This window comes from Paroedura picta, chromosome 8 (genome assembly GCF_049243985.1).
Source record: "Paroedura picta isolate Pp20150507F chromosome 8, Ppicta_v3.0, whole genome shotgun sequence".
Lineage (NCBI taxonomy): Eukaryota > Metazoa > Chordata > Lepidosauria > Squamata > Gekkonidae > Paroedura > Paroedura picta.
The window spans coordinates 33240271-33260147 of record NC_135376.1 but is presented as its reverse complement, the minus strand read 5'-3'; the positions used below and the strand labels follow the sequence as shown (position 1 = coordinate 33260147).

At 43.4% G+C, this 19877-nt stretch overlaps 1 protein-coding gene across 2 annotated transcripts in view; it reads left to right on the top strand.

Annotated features, from left to right (window-relative positions):
* The window catches only part of CLSTN2 (calsyntenin 2), a 429057-nt gene that overhangs the window by 392511 nt on the left and 16669 nt on the right, over nucleotides 1-19877 (top strand). Inside the window, exons 13-17 of one of the 2 annotated variants that reach the window (XM_077348948.1) lie at nucleotides 1271-1363; nucleotides 2451-2621; nucleotides 3512-3657; nucleotides 17130-17253; nucleotides 19578-19762. In XM_077348948.1, the coding sequence (XP_077205063.1) occupies nucleotides 1271-1363; nucleotides 2451-2621; nucleotides 3512-3657; nucleotides 17130-17253; nucleotides 19578-19762 (719 nt within the window). The remainder of the gene's footprint in view (nucleotides 1-1270; nucleotides 1364-2450; nucleotides 2622-3511; nucleotides 3658-17129; nucleotides 17254-19577; nucleotides 19763-19877) is intronic. The other variant, XM_077348949.1, reaches the window with a different exon arrangement.

Sequence of the window (19877 nt, the reverse complement as noted above, 5' to 3'; positions counted from 1 at the left end):
TTTTCTAAGGAGCAACCATGAAAGAAGCATGTGGGCACATAACATTTTACCAACAGTGAAAACATGGGAGACAGAAGGAACAGGGTGGACATCTGTGTACTGTGACTATCCCATGTGCATTAGGGCAGAGGGGCATTTCGGTGAATGTGGCCTAATTCACACAAGAAGGGAAATGATGCAGAACTGGGAGGAATTGGTTGCCATGTAATCTTCCCCTAAGAAGAGTCTCCAGTCTGATTTTCCCTTCACATATCTGAGGACATGGCTCTGGAAAGCTCATCTGTAACCACTATGCCAAAATTCCCAAAGGTCAGTCTTCTCCCACACTCAACGAACATTCCACACCACAGGTTCCTGACACCCATATCTCCACACCCATACCCTCATTTGCCACCGTGCCACCACAACCTCCCACACAACACACACATTCAACCCCATGTCCTTTCAGACTGGACAACTCCTCCCCTTCCTCTTCCCACTGCCAAGCTCTAGCGCCCATTGTATTCTTGGATACAATGGGCTTTGCCCCTAGTATTAATATATTTGTATCAGACCAGGTTCAGATGCCCAGCTTGCTGAACAAGTTTACTGAGTAATTTTGGCAGAATCACATAATTTCAGACTACCCTACTTCACGGTACTATAGTACAGATAAAAAGGAGTTGAGGAGATTAATGTAATCTACTTGGGTCCCCACTGTGGATAAAGGCAGGGCATAAATCAAGTTAATAAATAATAAATATAGCTGCAGATGGTAGGCACATAAAAGTTAGGTCACTAAATGGTTGAGAAGGAGCGTATGATGCAGGTAGAGTGGAGGGGATATGCCAAAGGGAGGAAAGGTTGAAATACTGTGGGGGGAATACAAGGGAAACTGAGGTATCCCAAAACAAATCCTTCAGGGTTCCCAACCAGTTCCACACAACTGGCCACAGTTTTCCCTAGGAAGAGGCTGCTGAGGGGGGAGCTTCTTATTTTTATTTATTTATTAGATTTATTGGCCACTCCTTCCTAAAATAGACTTGGGATGGCTCACATCAATAAGAACATATGTACAAAGTAAGTGTAAAACATTTAAAACAGTAATTCTAACATTTATTAGCCTAAAACCCTCCATAAGTGCCCTGATAATTCTGGCACTGATCTTATTTCCAGATTTCAGGATGGAGAAGGAGGTAGAGAGGGAGGGGGGGCTTTCTGATGTTATAGAGTGCTTATGTTGGCCTCAACATATCCTATCCTATATCTATGCCACCTTTCTTCCCATTAGGTGATCGCAATAAGAAGGATCAAATGGTTACTGTGTTGGGAAGCAGGGAGAGGTCCCACAAAGGGCCTTGCACCTCTTCTGGCATTATAGAAGGTGAATATTGCAAATGCTAGCTCCTACTCCCCTGCTAGCAGTGCTGCTGCCCAAGAGGTGGGTGTGAAGGGCCAGTGATGGTAGAGCTTATGCCAGGGGAAGCTAAACTGTGGCTCTCCAGATGCCCATGGACTACAATTATCATGGCAGATACTCATGGCAACTGTAGTCCATGAACATCTGCAGAACCACAGTTTGGCCACCCCTATGTTATGCCAATACTATCAGCTGGTCCAACTGCAGTGTTGCTGCATTACCACTTCAGAGGATGACAAGAATTATCAATGGAAGGACCCATGATGATTCCTCTTCCGTCTCTATTTTGAGCAAGATTTTTAGATTTTTCTACAAACCCAGGGCTTCCCAGGTTTAAATATTATGAACACTCAATGGAAAACCACCATAGGAGAAGATTTTATCAACATACATCAGCTTTCACTATCCATTGAATGAAGCTTCTGCAACATAGATTCCCTTTCTACAAAATGTATCAAGAAAAAGACAGTTAAAGCAAGTTTTCCAGTCACTTGATGGCAAGTGGACCATTTGATTAATAACACATCTGCATACTCTTTCTTTTGTGACAAGATAGTTGTTATCCTCCATGAAGAAGAAGATGTAGTGAATTTAAGTTTTAGGTTTTATAACCGAAGAGAATTCAAAGTACTTTGGTGTTGCTATTCATGGTCATGTAGTTCCGTAGACTGACAATATAGAATCTGTTCTGATTCTTTATGGGTCATAAACTGAATTATTTGCACTGTCATGGAAAAAGGGTTAATGTACTGTCCAGCTCAGTTGGTGTCATTGCACATGCAAAATGGAACAACAACATTAACCATCTGTGAATTGGCTTCCAAGTATATGTGCTGTGTTTCCAAAATAGTTTTGAGGACCTTTTTTGTATTATAATAAATTTTACAGTTGCCTGAATATTTTATACCCTTATCAGTCATGTGTTAAACTTTTAAACATATTTTGTTGTTGGCAACATGTAAATAAATGTTTTAAGAACCGTTCCTTAAGAAAATGGGCATATTACAAAGTATAAATTGTCTTTGGGTTATTTTTCTTTTTGTTTCCTTAGTCCACAAGCCAGTTATGTTAGAGGAAATGCACCATAATCTGGATTTTTGTGACATTTTGGTAATTGGGGCAGAACTGGACCCCAAGCAGGAATGTTTGGAATTGGATCGGAAGGAACTTGAAGGGAAACACTTAGATGCTACAAACTCTACAGCAGGGTATTCTATATATGGTATATTTATCTTAATTATTGATCTTTCTTGTTTATGTATGTTCATAAGCTTTAAATTTTAGGAGTACGCTGAGCTTTGAAGCTATTGATTTTGAGGAGTTGGATATGATGGAGTTCCAAATCCACTGGATGTGTAGGCTCATTTCTAATCTCAAGGATTTGAGATTTGCTGTGAAGTACAGACAATTTAGAATGTAAATTTCAGAATATGAATATTCTGTCCATGACTGACATATAAGGCAGTCAAGTGGATTTTTTGACATTCTTTCCATGAAACTAGACCTTGCTTTTAAAACTTAGTTTTACTTGAGGGGAAAAAAAACACCCCAAAACAAATCTAGCCATTCTGAATACATGCAACAAGATAAATAGAGAAATAGCATTTTAAACATAAGTAACAGCCGCTAAATACATAGTTGTTTAAATTGACGTCAAAGTTGTGGATGACCGTTCTTCTGTTCTTATGGATATACACAGGCCTAAAGATATATTATCAGGCTGTAATTGTACTTTTTCCTCATAAATATCCTTATTTGAAGGATTTATATTTTTCCACACTAAATATGCGGATGGCATCGCATCATGGGAGGTCAAAAAGTTAATATGCAGAATGTGGTTCATTATTATGTCATTGCCAGACATAGGAAATACAAAAATTGGTGTAAGTGCCTCTTGTATAAACATTGCTATTGAATCAATGCTTGTGATAATTCTTATTATTAGTACATTTTCAAAAGGAGACAGTTGTCATCAGTTTAATGTGACGTGAAGTGCCATCTCTTAATTACATTTTATTGAGTGAGTTATATGAAACCTACTTTAGTTGATTCAAACCCATAATTGTCCTTTCCACTCTAACTCTATTTGTGATTTATGTGTTACTATTTCAGGTGTGGACACAATGAAAAATTATGAGCAGATTTTGCAACAGGTTCGCTATCGTAACTGGCATGCATCTTCCATCTTTGATAGGAAGTTTAGAATCAAGTGCTCAGAGTTGAATGGTCGTTATACAAGCAATGAATTTAATTTAGAGGTAAGTGATATGTAAAAAAAACATGTCACCTGGTCTTTTCATGCTTCTGGGCAATCTGTGCTATTTTTAAAATTTACACATACTCTCAGCTAGCATTTTACAACCAATGCTCCAACAGCTGTACTGGCTCCCAGTTGAATTTCGGATCAAGTTTAAGGTACTGGTACTCACCCATAAGGCCATCCATGGTCTGAGTCTCTCTATACCCACAGAAGAACACTTCACTCCATAAATACCAGCCAGGTACATTTGGCCTCAACCTGGGGCAAATAATTTTTCTTTCCTGGCCACTACCTGGTGGAATGTGCTTCCAGAACACATCCAGGTCCTGATGGAGATGGCACACTTCTGCTGGGCCTGCAAGTCAGAGCTCTTCCACCAGACCTCTTTATTTGAAGTCAAAATTAACATCTACTTAGCTGCCCCACCTATTTATTTATCTTTTTATTTATCGATGCAAGAAGCGGAGAATGTCTATAGAGTGCTTTGAATATGTTGTCATGGTTAATATTTTTAATTTGTTTCTGTTAACCATTTAAAGTTAATTTTAAAACTAAATTCTGTCTTATTTTAACTGTTGTATTTTGTATAAATCTCCCTGAGCCAATCCACTGGGAGGGTGGTATAAAAATCACATCAATCAATAAAAAATATTAGTCCAGTAAAAACCTCTCATGGGCCTATTATGCATGTATCAGTTTTCACCACAGTTCATTCATCAACCCTTTTAAATCGTCCGTTTTTAAAATATTCCCATTTATGCATGTGCTGTGATACTGTGTTGTCCCCCCCCCCAGCAATTATGCACCTTAAAAAGTTCTAATGGTAATTCTAATGGTAACTCTGAGAGGGGGAACCTCCTCCATTGTGCTGGGATGTCAGCTGACCACCAGTCTGGCACATGCTGCCATCAGGGCCTCATGGAAATTGTAGTTCATGGACATGGAGACCTAATGAGAAATTTCCGTAGAGATACACAGGCTTTTGCCTTTCAGGCAGCTGCTGAGCCAACACAAGACGGCACAGGGAAGACCCCTCCATTTTGCTAGCCTGGTAAACTATCAAACAACCCCCCCATGGTCTCTGACTAGTTTTGGCCTCAATTAGCATTTCCAGCTTTGCCTGGAGCTGCAACCAGTATCCTTACTATAGAGATCTTGGGTCTGCTACAAAGGACTGAATTCTGGGGGAAATGGCTCTAAACTCCAGCTTGCTGCCAAAGAGCTACCCAGAGTTAAGGCAAAGTCCCTTTCTTCCTAAGAAACAGCTACACAAAACACCCAGGCTGTCCTCAGGCAATGGGAGACTGAATCAAATTTCATGTTCACATGATCACTGACACTGAGGAGACAGAAATCAGCAGCAGGTACCTCAAGCTCCCACTGGAGGATGAGGAACTGAGAGAAAAAAAGGGGAGGAGACCAAAAACACGATGACAATTATGCATCACAAAAGACTGTCCTCAGTGCCATCACACAAGAAAAGTCACTGTAAAACTGTTTTCAGAAGACTCACTGAAAAAACGCTGCCAGAACTGCGGGCAGTGTTTGCAATGCAAAAATAATAATACGATGGATTTCATGCTGCCAAAACGGTGCCATGTTAAGAATTAAAAAATAAGATGTCATTTTTGACAGTACTTTTGCAAGCTTTCTGTGCTGCATAATACACCGTGGTCTAATGGACTTGTATGTTCCTCCTCCCGTCCACTCCTTTCCTGGACAGTGTTAAATATATTAATCAATGTAGTAGAAATTCTGAGCCATAGATACTGCTACGCATGTAGTGAATTCAGACAAAAACCCATTGACGGTCAGCATTTTGGTTCTATATTTCCCTTCCCCTCCTTTTCTGCAAACCATAGCTTGCCATTTCAACTGAACTTACATATAATCTACAATATATGTCTGGTACTTGCCCTCCAAACAAGGAGTTCAAACCACAGAAAGACAATAACAAAGTATAGCTTGTTCGGTAGTAATGGCCATCACCCAAACACACACACACACACACCATCCTGTTCCCTACCTTAACTTCTCTTCATACACATTTAGGTATACCAGAAGGTCAGGGCAGTTATAATTTTCACCCATCACATCTGCTTTTAATAAGTAAAAAGCTCTAATCTTTTTCCAAACCTGGGTTTCCTTTTCTCCCTTTCCCCATAAACAGGGAGCCTGACCCTTTTTATACTTATTCACTACCATGATATAGTTAATTAAATATACTCACCACAGCCATGAAAGTTGGTGTGTGGGAGTAGTATATTCTCTGAAACACTAGCCAACAGGGTGAAGCAGACTATATAAAGAGTATATAAAGAATTAATTTGTACTTGCATCTTTAACAACATAGCATGACTCCAGCAAAGCAATACATTTTCCCTAATATTTGAACTAATGATACCAGATCACTCCAACACTCACAAATTACAAAATATGAGTTTTCAGAAGTCAGCTCTAACTTCACAGGTTCAGAATCACCCCCCCTTTTATTTGAGACACATCTCCTGGCATGGCTTCTGAATTGGATATGACAATGGACGTGATGTCCATAGTCCCTCCCCAGTTAGCATGTCAGAAGAGGTATAAAAGGCCAAGGGAGCTGAGGAGGCCGAGGCAGAGACTGCAGCCCCCCGCGGGGACCCAACCAGTAACTACGATGCTGGCGGGGACGTGAAGAAGTGTCATGCTTGCAAGGGGTGGGGAGGAGGGTAGGGAGTTTGGAAACCAACAGGTAAGAGGAAATGGGAGTGGGGAAGGGAGTCTCTGTGTGTCTGTGTTTGCTTGGGAGGCAGGGAGGGAAAGGGTTGGGAAACCAACAGGTAAGTCAGGAAACTGGAAGGGGGAAGGGAAGGGGGTCTCAGTGTGTTTGTGTATGTGTGCTTGTGAGTGAGGGATGGGGGAGGAACCAAGGAAGTGGTTGGGAAACCAACAGGTAAGGCAGGAGGGGGAAAGAAAACGGAGACTTTGTGTGTGTATGTGTATTTGAGAGGAAGGGAGGGGGCCCTGACCAAGTAGCCCCAGAGCAGGTATGTGTCCCACATGCCCTCTGAGAGTCAGACTGTCAGCAGAATTTTTTTGGAGGGAGGGAATGACCAACTGATCTCTCCTCCTCTTTAATGCTCTTTTTAAAATTGCCAGTCTCTTCCCAACAGCTCCAATTGGCTGCCTTTGGGAGAGGCAGAGCTGAACCTGTCCATCACAATACAAACTGCTTTGGTCTAAAAAAAGAAGCATCAAACAGTGAATTGGAAGGGCTGAGCACACAAACAGCTCATTCCTAGAGTGCCCAACTGTGGTGTACTGAGATATATGAAAGGGCCTGTAGTTAACATTAAAACCAGGCTAGTTTCTGCCATACATCTTCCAATAGAAAAGGGTTCTTTCACTGTGATGATCAGCAGACTCCTCATACTTGCCAAATAAAGAAGAATAAGTACTAGACACATTTGTGGATTGTGTTACTAGATGGTGAGGCGGAGCTTGGCTGTTCCCTCTGCATGACATATAAATGTTGCAGGTAATTCTAGTTATGAAAAATCAAACTTTGCCAAGCAAAAGGCTTTGTGTCCTTTTGTTCCTGCATACAATGCTGCTCTAAACACCTTAGTGCCAGTATCAGCTACAATTTTCCCCCCTTGTGAAGTAAATTTCATGCTGACAAAAGTATGCTTTGGGCAGTGTGAGGGACAGAAATGTTCCAGCCTTCCAGCAAACAAATGCAGCAAGTCAAATCCCCACCCCCTTTGGCATTCTGGCCATAAGGCATGAAACTGACCATTTCTGATCACTTGTCACACCAATCTAAGCTTACTATATTTGAAACCAGAGAAACATTATTTCCCTAATGTGCCAAAAGGAAAATCTCAGGCATCCCATTCTGCATACAGCTTTTTGCACTACTTTCCTTTAGTGCTAATGCTCCATTGCCTTGCAGGGGAATATTGACCACCTAATGAGGACACTGACAACCATAATTTTGGCATAAAATATTTGGCCACAGCCTTTATTCAACATTGAGCGTGGCAAGCATGGGAAGAGAATCATGCCATCTTGTGGTTACCCTACCACAAGGAAGCCCACCACAGCCTGCCCCTCAACGGGTTGCCTTGGCTATCCAGCCCCAAAACCCAGACATAATGGCAGGCTGAAACAGGGGGGGAGGCACCATGGAGTGACCCCTCTGGGCACCAGCCTCTGTTGGGTTCTCCTGCCCCCCGGAAATGCTAGCCTTCAATCAGGCTCTGCATCCACACAGCCCTTTAAAGGGCCCCCCAAATCTAGGGGAGGACAGCGCGCAAGCTTGGCCTCCCCAAAATTGATCCTTCCCATGCTCCACTTCCGCCACTGAGCCCGAATTCGTATATACCTCTTCGAGTTCCCGCCACCGCTCAATTTTGCAGCCAATTCAAAATAACATGTTGGATCCCATGGAGCCAGATGTCCATGCCCCACTCCAACAAGTGCACCCCAAGTGCACCCCATCACTCTTATAAAGGGCCCAGAACTGCAAATGCCATACCATGGGGGCCCCAATGAGTAATACACATCCCAATACAGCTAGATACCCAGGCTTTAGCTCCACCTGAGATCACAGAACTCTGGGTGACAGGTGAAAGGGTCATTCGCCACCAGGGACCATTCCTTGGTGATTGTCCACTGTGCCCAGTGGGGTTTCTTGTGAGACATAGCTTTTAGCAACATGGCATCCTAGCCACTCAGCCCAGACCATAACTGTCCCTTGAAGTTACCAGGGCCCAACACCATTGCCCCTGCCAATGCTGGCAAAGTGTCATATGGCAATTACTGCAACAATGTTTCCTGGTGCTCAGCTCAACGTTCACAACTATAGCTAAGCCAACGTCCCATGATGGTCAGCCAATGCTTTGAGGAATACGGACTCCCACTGTCACGCTTGAACAGGAAGTCTGCCATCGCAGCAATGTCCAGGAAGGCAGCTGCATCCAAACAATGTCCGAGCCAGGTGATGCCTTCAGACCCCCAAGTGGATCACTTCCAGGTCTTATAGCATGCCATTCCATCTGCCGCATGGTGCCATTCTCTGTAACCAGCATCAGGCACCCCCGTTGACTGCCACTCTGAAGGAAACCAAAATGTTGTTACTGGAAAAGAGTTACATGAGCACCCTCGCACACTGATTGACACTGGCCACAGTCCCATGCTCACCCTGGGCCAGCCGCTCTCAGCCAATACCCCGCTCTGCATACTGCATACCCTGCAGGAGCCCTAGAGATGTTTCCCCTGAGCACCAAGTACCAGAACCCTATTGGGCTCTAGGCCCTACAGGTTGTGATCTGTGGGAAAACATTGTACTGCATGCCCTGGCAAAGCCCTTAGTACTGTGCCACCCAACCTAGGCAGACCTCCCTTGGCCAATGCCCTGCTCTGCATCTACTGCATACCTTGCCAAAGCCCTGGACATGTTCCTCTTGAGCACTGAAGCCCAGCCCACCTTTGGTTCCCTAAGTCCTACAGGTTGCAGTCCGTGGTGACATTGTGAACCACCACTAATGTACATACACCTTCTGATCCACGGATGTCATACCGGGGTAACCCCATATGCCAGCATATTGAGACCTGACTGGATCTGCTAGTAGCCCAGCCATGAAACATCCTCCTGAACCTGCAATATGCTTAGTCTCCAATGCACAGGCAGATGGGGCCCATGCCACTTTCCCAGGTTGGAGTCTATGCAGTCCCAAGACAGCTCCCTGAACTCATGCTGGCCATGTGACACTTCTCCCTAAACCACTTGTTTGTCCCAGCCCCAGACATAATTTAAGCAACCTCCCTGAAGGACAAAATTGGTCTCTCTAGTCAAAAGAGGCCCCATCACTCCTAGAACTGGAATCTGAGCAACCCCAGGCCCCCACGCTATGTGGGGAGTTGGTGAGGATAGGTGACAGGTTTGCAGCCACCTCCTCCCACAAGGCTGGCCTGGTCAGACAGTATCTCATATATCTGCAGACCTGGGCTGCAACGCAAAGCTCAGATGATCAATGAGGCCATCCAAACAGATCGGATGCATAGAAGTGAAGAGGTATGAGGGATCTGCAGAACTTAATATGATCTGCAGAAGTTCTGATCTGCAGAACTTAATATGTAGTCTGCCCCTGCTCCCTCCAGCTGGAAACAGCATTGGCATCACGTGATGGGGAGCCAAATAACGCTGGCATAAATATGAAGCTAGGGAATTCCTGAATGGGATGAAGAGGCACCTGCATCAGAGTGATCTACCAGTTGTTGACACACCTGCAGTCTATCATAACTGAGACTATATAACCAGATGAATGCTCCCTTAGAGCATTGTACCTTACTATGTGGGTGCCTTAACTTCATTTCCTTGGCCAAAGATCTCCACCGGCTTCTAGGGTGCAGCACCTTGCATACCTTGTGTGGTCCTAAGCAGCCACTTCCTGTGCCAAGCACATTCCAGCTCAAGCCCTGGGAAGCTCTTGGCATTGCTTGCCCATCCACACCAACAGCACTTCCATACTGGACCTGTAATGAGACACAAACCCCTCCAAGCCAGGCTGGCCCATTAACTTCAAATAACCTGGGATTGGCCGCCCTGCAAAACAAGACCAGGTGATGACTCTGACACCATTTGCAGAAGGCGTGTCTTGCCTGAAGCCAACAGGTAATGTCCGGCCACTGCTGCAGGTTGACCCGGCCACCAGGGAGCCACCTCCCCTTTTGCAATGATATTCTCCCCTGGAGTAGCCTTTGGGTTGGTGCCCCCTGTAAACTGGCCCTTGTAGGGCCCATCATGCATCACAATGCCACTGGCTGAGGTCCACCAGTGGCATCCAATGATGCCCCAAGACTCAGAGTACATGGCACCCCCGTTCCCCCAATGCTGGCACCCACTGCCTGTCTGATGGGCATGTATTGCCTGGCGAAGACAACGGTGTAGCCCTGGCCAGTGGCCACCAGACACCAGTGGCCAGCTGAGGGCCACTGGGTGCTCCATTCCCCACCCATGGGGTGGGTACCTTCCTACCCACCTGAGCCAGGGACCAGCAGCCAGGCCAGTGGACAGTGCTCACCATCTGCTGTTGAAGATGCCATTGTTCCCCATGGCTGTAAGTCCCCTCAGATTTCCCTGGAGACCTTCCGAGCTGGTGCACAGCAGCCTGCCTCAGCATGAGGCAAGGGGTTGGACTGGATGACCCCCAGAGTTCCCCACCAACTCTGCGCTCCTGCAAACCAAGACCGTTGCCTGAAGCAGGGGGCTGGACTAGACAACCCTGAGAGGTACTTGCCAACTCCTCGCTCATACAAACCAAGACTGCTGTCAGAAGCATGGGGTTGGACTAGATGACCTTGAAAGGTACCTGCAGCTCTTTGCTCATACAAACCTTTATGCAAATAAAAGGTTACTGACTGACTGCTCATACAAACCGAGACTGCTACAGAAGCAGGGGGTTAGACTAAATGACCCTGGAGGTCCCTGCCAACTCTGCTTATGCGAACAGTGCCCATGGCGTACAGCATGGGGTTAGACTAGATGACCCAATGAGGTCTCTGCCAGCTACGTGCCCTTGCAAAAACTGTAGTTGGTTGTAGCTCCACTGTTGGATCCCAACCTTCCCCCCCCCTTTTTTTTTTTTTGGAAGAGGGCTGATCCCCACAAAAAGGCATTTTTGTAACCACTGGCTTGTCACGTCTCTTCTTCAAGTGGGCTCCACCTTAAGCCTCTCAGCAGTGCTCAGAGTATTGGCACATGCTTATATTGAATTCCCAACAGGCACCCATCATTCCTATACATGGGCTTACATCTGTCTTGTTCTGTCCTCCTGACCTATGGGCTCACTTTCATATTCTCGGTGTCATGGTCCTTTAAGTCCCACCTTGTCTGGATGTTGTTTGAAGATCACTTGCGAGCCTAATCATTATGCACCATGGCCTCTGCATCCCCAAAAAGTGCTTTGGCCTCCAAAACATTTGTTAAATGATTCTCCAAGTGCCAACTCCCTTCTGGGAGAGCATCAGCCACAAAGCGTAGAAAATCTGTTTACCCCTTAACCAGTTAGTGAAGGAGTGATTGTTATATCCCACTGTAAAGTTGTTTTTGTTTTTGTTTTTAAATCCCCTTTGAACCCTATTTTTGGGACATCTCTGTCTGGTCACAACCTGTTAAATATGTCAACATAATACCCATCATGGGCCCTCTTGATTTCTTAGTAAGGTGAGTACCAAGTGGGTTTTCCCCAGATGCATAACCCAAAGGGGATTTCGTGGACTAACCCATCCCCGCCTTATCTTTATAATAAATATGCAAAGAATGCAGCCGATTCATCATCCAGATCAGATACACAAAACCAAAGAATCCTGATGCCAATAGGTCCCATCCTGTTGGCCTTCAGAGAAAAGGACTCACCCGAGGTACCGGCAGCCTGCCAGGCCCTGGAGTACTTTCCTCCATACATTATACTCTTATGCCCAGTTGTCTCTTGTTGCTCTGTTGCTCCCTGTTGAACATTCCTGGAGGAGCTAGGAATACTAACCGCACCTACACTGGCATGTCCCTGATGTGCTGCTATAGCAATTGCTATAGGGTCAATGCCCATGTGTATAGTCTGCATACCTTGATGTGGAGCTGGCCAGCCCTGTCCATACCACCCAGTCATCGTAGGGCCAGGTTGCTTCCAGCTTCACCCAGGCATTGCCTCCTGGCCCATCCATGTCTGCAGTCCTACAGCATAACCTCAAGCTTGATAGTCAGCCAAGTGTTGGCCCACAGGCCCAGCAGACAAATCCTGATGGCCCCCCGGCCACAAAGGGGGTTGTTGGTATCCTGAACCCCATGGAGCCACAGGTAAGCAAGATGAGAAACTGCCAATTCCACAGTGGTTAGACGCACGAGAACCTAAACCACCTCTGACGGGCTTGGTTGTGCAAATCCTCTTAGAGGAAAACCATGGATGTTCCCTTCCCCATGGCTGGTGGTCCAGATGATCCCTGCCACCAAGATGGGCCCGCAGCAACCTGCCCCAGTCCTGCCGCAATTGTACAACTGCAGCCAGGATCTACCACACCCCCAAATGATGGGCCTGCATATTGCAGAGTAAAAACACCCCCTGCATAATTGTTAGAAGGGGATGGGGGGCAGAAGCCTCACCTCTCCCACCTAGACCCCCCCTTCCTCTATCAAGGTGGATGATCCCACTGCTAGGCATCTTAATGCCCCCAGCATCCCATGAATTGCAGAGGAACCTGCTGCCGCTGCATCATGAAATGTGCCTGTCCCATCACTTGCTCCCAAGGCCCTGGAACCAGCAGCTACCACCAGCACAGCACAGTTCACGGGCAGTTGGGGCTTCCCCCCACTGGCATCCTTTTTCAGCGCCATGGTCACTTGTTCCTCTCTCCCTCTCCTTCCTTTTCTGAAGGGGCGAACGCTCCTGCCAAAATGGCCTGTGAGAGGCTTAGTTGTTTGTTAGTCTAAAAAACAAACAAACAATGCCCTGCAGCATGTCTAGCATCCCTTTTCCCTCAAAAAGTAAAATGAAATAAAATTGCTGGGCTTCCCTGACATCGCGAGGCGGTTGGGCCAGGAAAAGGGCTCCTTCCACCAAGCGATGCGTCTTTGGGCGCCCTGAAGGGGGGAAAGAGGCCAAAGAATATCAGGCCATCCGTTTAACTGATGCCCAGTTCAGCCACACCCCCTGTTGCCATGCCAACACACATACTGCTCAGAGAATGCCAGGGCTGGGCAATCTCTCCAACCAGCCAGGTCCCTGTCGGTGTTCCTCTCCCGCAGCAGCAATGGCCCCCTTAGATAAGTCTTGGGGGCTTTTTCACAGAATACAAGAGCCAGGGATGAATCTCAACTTCATGCCATGCTATTCTGACCTGACAATCTTCAAATTAGGTTTGCTATCCCATCATGCAAAAATATATATAGTGCTCAAAATCCTAACCATAAATGTATGTTGATGGGATCTCAACTGGCAGTAACTGACCAGAAGAGAGATTTTGGAGTCATGGTAGATAAATATCGGCTTAGTGTGTGATTGCAATAATAAAAAAGGCAAATTCTATAATGAGAAGTATTAGAAAAGGGATTGAAAACAAATCATCCAGTATCAGAATGCCTCTGTATAAATCTATGACAGCTCATTCCAAGTATATACTGTTTCAATCTCAGTACCTTGCTAACTGTGAACTGAATGTCAACCTTATCAATGTAGCAGTGAAAATATATGCACAAAACAACATAGTATAGTATTGTGGAATATGGTACTTCAGTGTGGTTCAAAAGCCCTCATGTCCACAAACAACAATGAGAACCATTAGCAGATGTATTATACTCACTCCAACCTATTGACTACTTACATTGTGCCACGTTGCTCCCCCACATCTCTGAAGACAAGATGCTCTTCTGCATTAATATAGGTAAATCATTGAAAACAGAGAGCTGCTCATCCAGAAAGATATGACTGAAACCAGCCTATCCAGACTAAAGTCCTGACACCCAGCAATAAGATCTGCACAAATCCTGAAGTTGAAAATTTTGGACACCCAGTGAAATTAATGTTCTGCAGGTGTAGAATGGGAAAAGGAAGTACTTCATTATCCAAAGAATAATTACCATGTGGAATTCACGGCTACAGGAAATGGTGGTGTCTACAAGCATAGAAAGCTTCAGGAGGGTATTGGATAAATATACAGAGCAAAAGTCAATCTGTGCTATTAGCCACAGAGGTAACACTATGTCTGGGAGAGTGATGTTCTGTCTTCTTGCAGCTGAGGAGGGAGGCAGTAGTGGAAGGACTTCTGCAGTTCTGGCCATAGGGATGGATCTGATGGCACTTGGGTTTTGGCCACTGTATGACACACAGTGTCCGACTTGATAAGCCACTGACCTGATCCAACATGCCTTCTCTTATGTTCTCCCCAAATCCCAGATTTGAAATTATAATGATTTTTCTTTGTCTTGGGGCAAATCCCTAATGATTAGTATCTAGTATCTTCTGCCTGGAAGGAGCCTTCACAAGAATCAACAAGCAGAGCTCTTTGAGGTGAAACAGCTATGGACAAGCTTTAAATGGGAGACGTGATTTAACTTGACCTCCTTAAATGAAGAAGGAGTAGTAATATTCAAATATAATATTTATGACACTACGTGAGCAGGAATGAGGGGTATTATGGGTCATCATCTACTCTGGACAACAGGTTGGATGGTTAAAGGGGGAAAAGTTGAAGAAGCAACCAAGTTTCACTCTGAAATGCAAGTGCTGTTAAAGCAAAACTGGATAGTTCTCATCACAGAAATCAAAGATAAATGAGGTAGAATGGCACATGTACTACTGTTCTGAAGCCCATCAATTGGATCTCCAGAGACAATGACAGAAAATCCCACTACACCTTTTTGAATCAAGGATAGGATGTTGTGAGCACAGGGAACGACTGAATAAAATTACCTAGAGACAGGAGAAAACAAAGATTGGCAAAATTGACCAATTATAAAAGGGCACTTGCAATTTTAGTGCTGTCTTCTAGTTGCTTTCCATTCTCTCCATCTGCCTGCTTTCATTCCTGTTCAGTTTCACTCACATCCTGGATAATGTCTCTGACAAGGACTGCCACAGTCAGCAGCTGTCTAGAAAGTTGGAAGTTAAAAGGACAGATATCTGTAAAGCAAGTTTAGTGAGCAATCTAAGCAGATCTACTTGGAAGTAAGTTTCATTTAATTCAGTGGGACTAACTTCCAGGAAGAATAATTGAACACAATCAGTGATGTATAGTGGTTAGAATGCTGAATGAAGACTAGGGGAAACAAAGTTCAAATCCCCCATGACCATGAAACTTTTTGGGTGGCCTTGACCCTTTCTCCCTCTAGAAATCAGATTAACAACCTAAAACAGTTATTTATGTGTACAGTTTCAGTTCAGGAATGTCAGGATGCAAACCCATATAGTAATAATAAAGTGAAAAGGACACCTTTTACCTTTTACCATCCATCATTTACCTCCTTTTGTTCCTTCTTAGCAGATAATTTTCCATCCATTCTATTCCAGCTCCAATACATAATAGATATTTTAAAGAGGAGAAATAACATGAATTGGTTCTTCCTCCAGTGTGTGTGTATTGGCCATACTCTCTAGCTGCTGATGGCAGTTTCAGAATTACCCCTTTCTGGGATTATAAATGGTCAGATGTTGCTAATTCCTTTGCAGAATGAAGCAATATTGTTCCATGTCCAGACTCTGGTTCCCATTCCACACATAAGAATGTTTCTCTGGGCAAAATATTCATATAATGGCAGTTTTCCAGTCACATTTTGGTGTTAAGAAAAGTAAATGTGGGATGCAAAAGGAAGTAGAAACAGGAAACTATCAAGTGTTGCAACAATCCTTGCATATTGTTGCATGCTGAAGTAAAGAGCTAATGTCCGCTGTGATCCAATCCAGTGTTTAGTTAATGTTAATATCCGGCCGAATACATACTGAGTTCTAGTCCTGGTCAAATTCCTATAGCAATATACCAAAGCAAAACATGCTGACATTTAGATCAGCAATGCAGAACAAGTTTTTTCCCCCACCGTATAATCCACACAGAGACCTAAATGTCAGTCAGAGAATACCAACACCATATATCTTCTCTTAGAAGTCACATAAAATGCACACACCAAATGGCAAAACTAGACAACACAGTGCTGTCTAATATTACTATGGGATACTCTAGTCCGGTATCCTCTCACAGAGGATGGCAGAACCTTCCCCAAACTTTATTCTGTACCATAGCCAGATGCAGAATTATGCTAAGCTTTGCATCAATTGTCCTCCTCCCTGATCAGATACAGTATAAAAGAGTAGAATGTCACCACTCCTTCTTTCAACAAACAAACCATCTAAATGTGCAACATATGGCACAGTGGTAGAGCAAATTGCCTTGAATTCCAGGTTCAGTCACTGAGATCTTGACAATCAGTTCTTGAGAAAGATACTAAAAGCTGCAGTTCATCATGGCAGACTGTACTGAAATGGATGGACCAATGGTCTGGCTCCATATAATACATTTTCAGGTGTGCTGCATGTATTTATTTAGGGGGAAAAAACATGTTCCAGCCATTCAATTTAAGATAAGTGTTGGCAAAACAACCATTCAGAAAACTATTCCCCAAAATTATTGCTTCATGATATTTTTTAAAATCCTTTAAACATTTTTCCTTCCTCATTGGAGATGTATGTATTGAATACCTAGTGCTAGGGGTCTGTACTGTGATGCTGAATTAATTCTACTATTTAAGTATTTATTTATTGTCAACTATCACATGCTTATGGGAAGACTAAAATAATAGAAGAGTTGCAAAGAATAAAGAAGCAAACTGATAAAACTTTTTTTAATGACAACTTTTTAACTATAATGTTAACCACAGACAGGTATAGTGCTACAATTTTGATTAACTTGTAACATTAATTATCTCCTTTCCTCTTCCAGGTTAATATTCTTCACAATACCAACTCTAATATTATGGAATATGTAAGTCATATGGTAATACAGCCACAATTTCTCCAGTCTATACATCACCCAGAGGAAAGCATAAACAGTATCCATAGCTCAGGTATTAACTGCATTAATAAGGGTTGAATTGCCAGAAGATACTCCAAAATCATTGTTCAGCTTTAAGTTTCTGGCAGTAGCCACCAAAATGGATATCAGCTTGCAAAATCGTGGAAGGAAACTTATGAATTGCATTTCCATGTCATTTTCATGGGAAAGAGCCATGGATAGGACCAATCTTTATCAATTTGTCCACCCACCTAGAAGAGATAGAATAAACCATGTAGGGGTTCTGGGAAGTTGTCCCTTGCACAAAAAGGATTTTAAGAGAAGAAGCATTGCAGTACCTATGGCTCCTCTTGCTCAGCATTTTACCGGCCATCCACACAATGTAGTGTAAAAAATGTTCTGCAATCTTTTAAATGTTCAGTTCCAACAGTATGAGTCCATTGCCTTTCAAGTCAAGCCTGTCTTCTTTGTACAAGGTATCTTGTCCCAAAGCCTCTGCACTTCTTAAGATGTCTAAATATTTCCTTCCTGGAACACAATTTCACTCATTTATTAACACCCTACCCCATCTCCATCTGTCTAGCTGGCTCTGTATACGGAGCAGGCAGTTTTGCTAAGAAAGCTGCCTCAAATACCTTTAATTTCTTGCCCCACAACCTAATTTTTTCTTCTAGGACTGCCCTTCCCACAGTCAATCATGCCACCAAACAGCATGCAACTAAACACTCTTCCAGCCTATTTAGGCAGTTCAATGTCAACCTGCACCAGATGCAATATGCAATCAAAATATCTATCAGAGATCCACCTGTATGCATAACAGAGTATTAGAGCTCACACTACCCCTCCTTTTATCCCCTCAACATGAGGGAATATAAATTTGTCCAAGGAATGGGTGTCTTCTTAGAGATGCTTTTCTCCTTCTCAGACTGGCAGTCTCCTATTTGCCATGACAACATGGCATTAGGGTGCCTCTAAAATATCTGTGAATGTCTACATACCTGTCTGCTTCTTTCAGCATCCTTAACCTTAAAGATAGCTAGGAACTCATACCATCAAGTACACAATCACAACTCCTGTCTGGCAGATATATAGTCATACATGTGATACACTGTGCAAGACATTGGATAGTTCCTATTTCCTTGCAGGCTTTCTGCTTCCAATAATGTTTGTCTTCTACTGCCTTTTAGTAAGACAAGGTGTTTATCTGGCACGGTGCAGGTTTCCAATACTGAGAGCAAAGCCTAGTATTAAGATCTCCTTACTGTGTTGCTGACAGATCCTTACGGATGCTAGATTCTCTCATCTGTTACCCTTCATTGCTGGGTCTCAGTCCTGACTTGCTTTCATGGTTGTCCTAAATAAATAACTATGGCAAAACCTCCACCTTTCCTTTTGGCAAGTCAGAGTATTTGAAACCTACCTAATAAAACAAACAGGGTTTGCCAGCTACTACGGTGTTTGATTGCATAGTGAGTGGTGATTTAAAGAGATCAGCGGGGACTTTTAAAGAGGGCAGAGATCTACTCTTTGACACCTTTCTAGACTGCCTTAAAATATAATCTGGAGTCTCTAAGGTCAAACTTTTACATTTAGCGTAGGTCTAGGTTTAGTGGTAACTATTGTTCTCATCTACCAGAGCAGACTTAAGAGGTTGAAAGTTGCCACAGAAAATTCATCTGCAAACTACCCATGTAATCCTGTTGACAACATACAAATTTTGTGAATCAGCCCACATTTACCAATTTAGAAGGGTGGCAATCCCCTTCTCAGTCATTGAGCTAAAACTCTCCACAGGGAGATCTTCTGTTTCCCACTATTGTCTTCTGTCAGTAGGTAAATACTTTTTTTTTGCTTTGTTTGGTATCCCTTCATTAACTCTCATCACCACAAGCCTCAGGTTCAGTTGTATTACATCCACACACAAAACCCCCTCTAGGGAGGTCTGCTCAGGGGATAGAGAATTTTTGGTCACCAATCTTTTGTGGTTGTAGGATGTTTTAGGGCCCCTGGGTACAATGGGTTTTATATGGGGATTTTATGGGGGTTTTATGTTGTAAACTGCCATGAATCTTCAGAAAGCTATGGGATCTATGCCTAAATATAATAATAATAATAGTCTCTTAATCCATTTTTGTGTCCTTGTATGTGCTTATATGTTTGGTTAATTATTTGAAATATTTATGATTTTAGTATGCACTTTAAACATTGTTTGGATTGTTTGCCACCCTGGGTGAAAAAGCAGCAAACAAATATTTTACATAAATAAATATTTTCTTTATGAGTGTCTTTCTGCATTTATATAAATTAAATAGGATGTATGTCTGTACACATGGAATATAGGGAAAATATGTTTACCTCATTTTTATTTCATTCCAGTGCTTCCAAGTGTGGCTACAATTGTCATAGTAATCTGTGTCAGCATCCTAGTCCTTATTGTTGCTTTGGGAATATATAGAATTCAGTCAGTTTACCAATTTAGTTCAAAGGAAAATGAAGGTAGTAAAGAAAATGAAATGGATTGGGATGATTCAGCTTTGACCATCACTGTCAACCCTATGGAGGTAAGCAGCAAAACATATCTTACAGCCTGGCTAGATTTGTCATTCACTGTAGTTACATTTACAGTGAGGTCTTTGAAAGAGTCAAGATCAAATCATTGTATAGGACTGGAAGAGG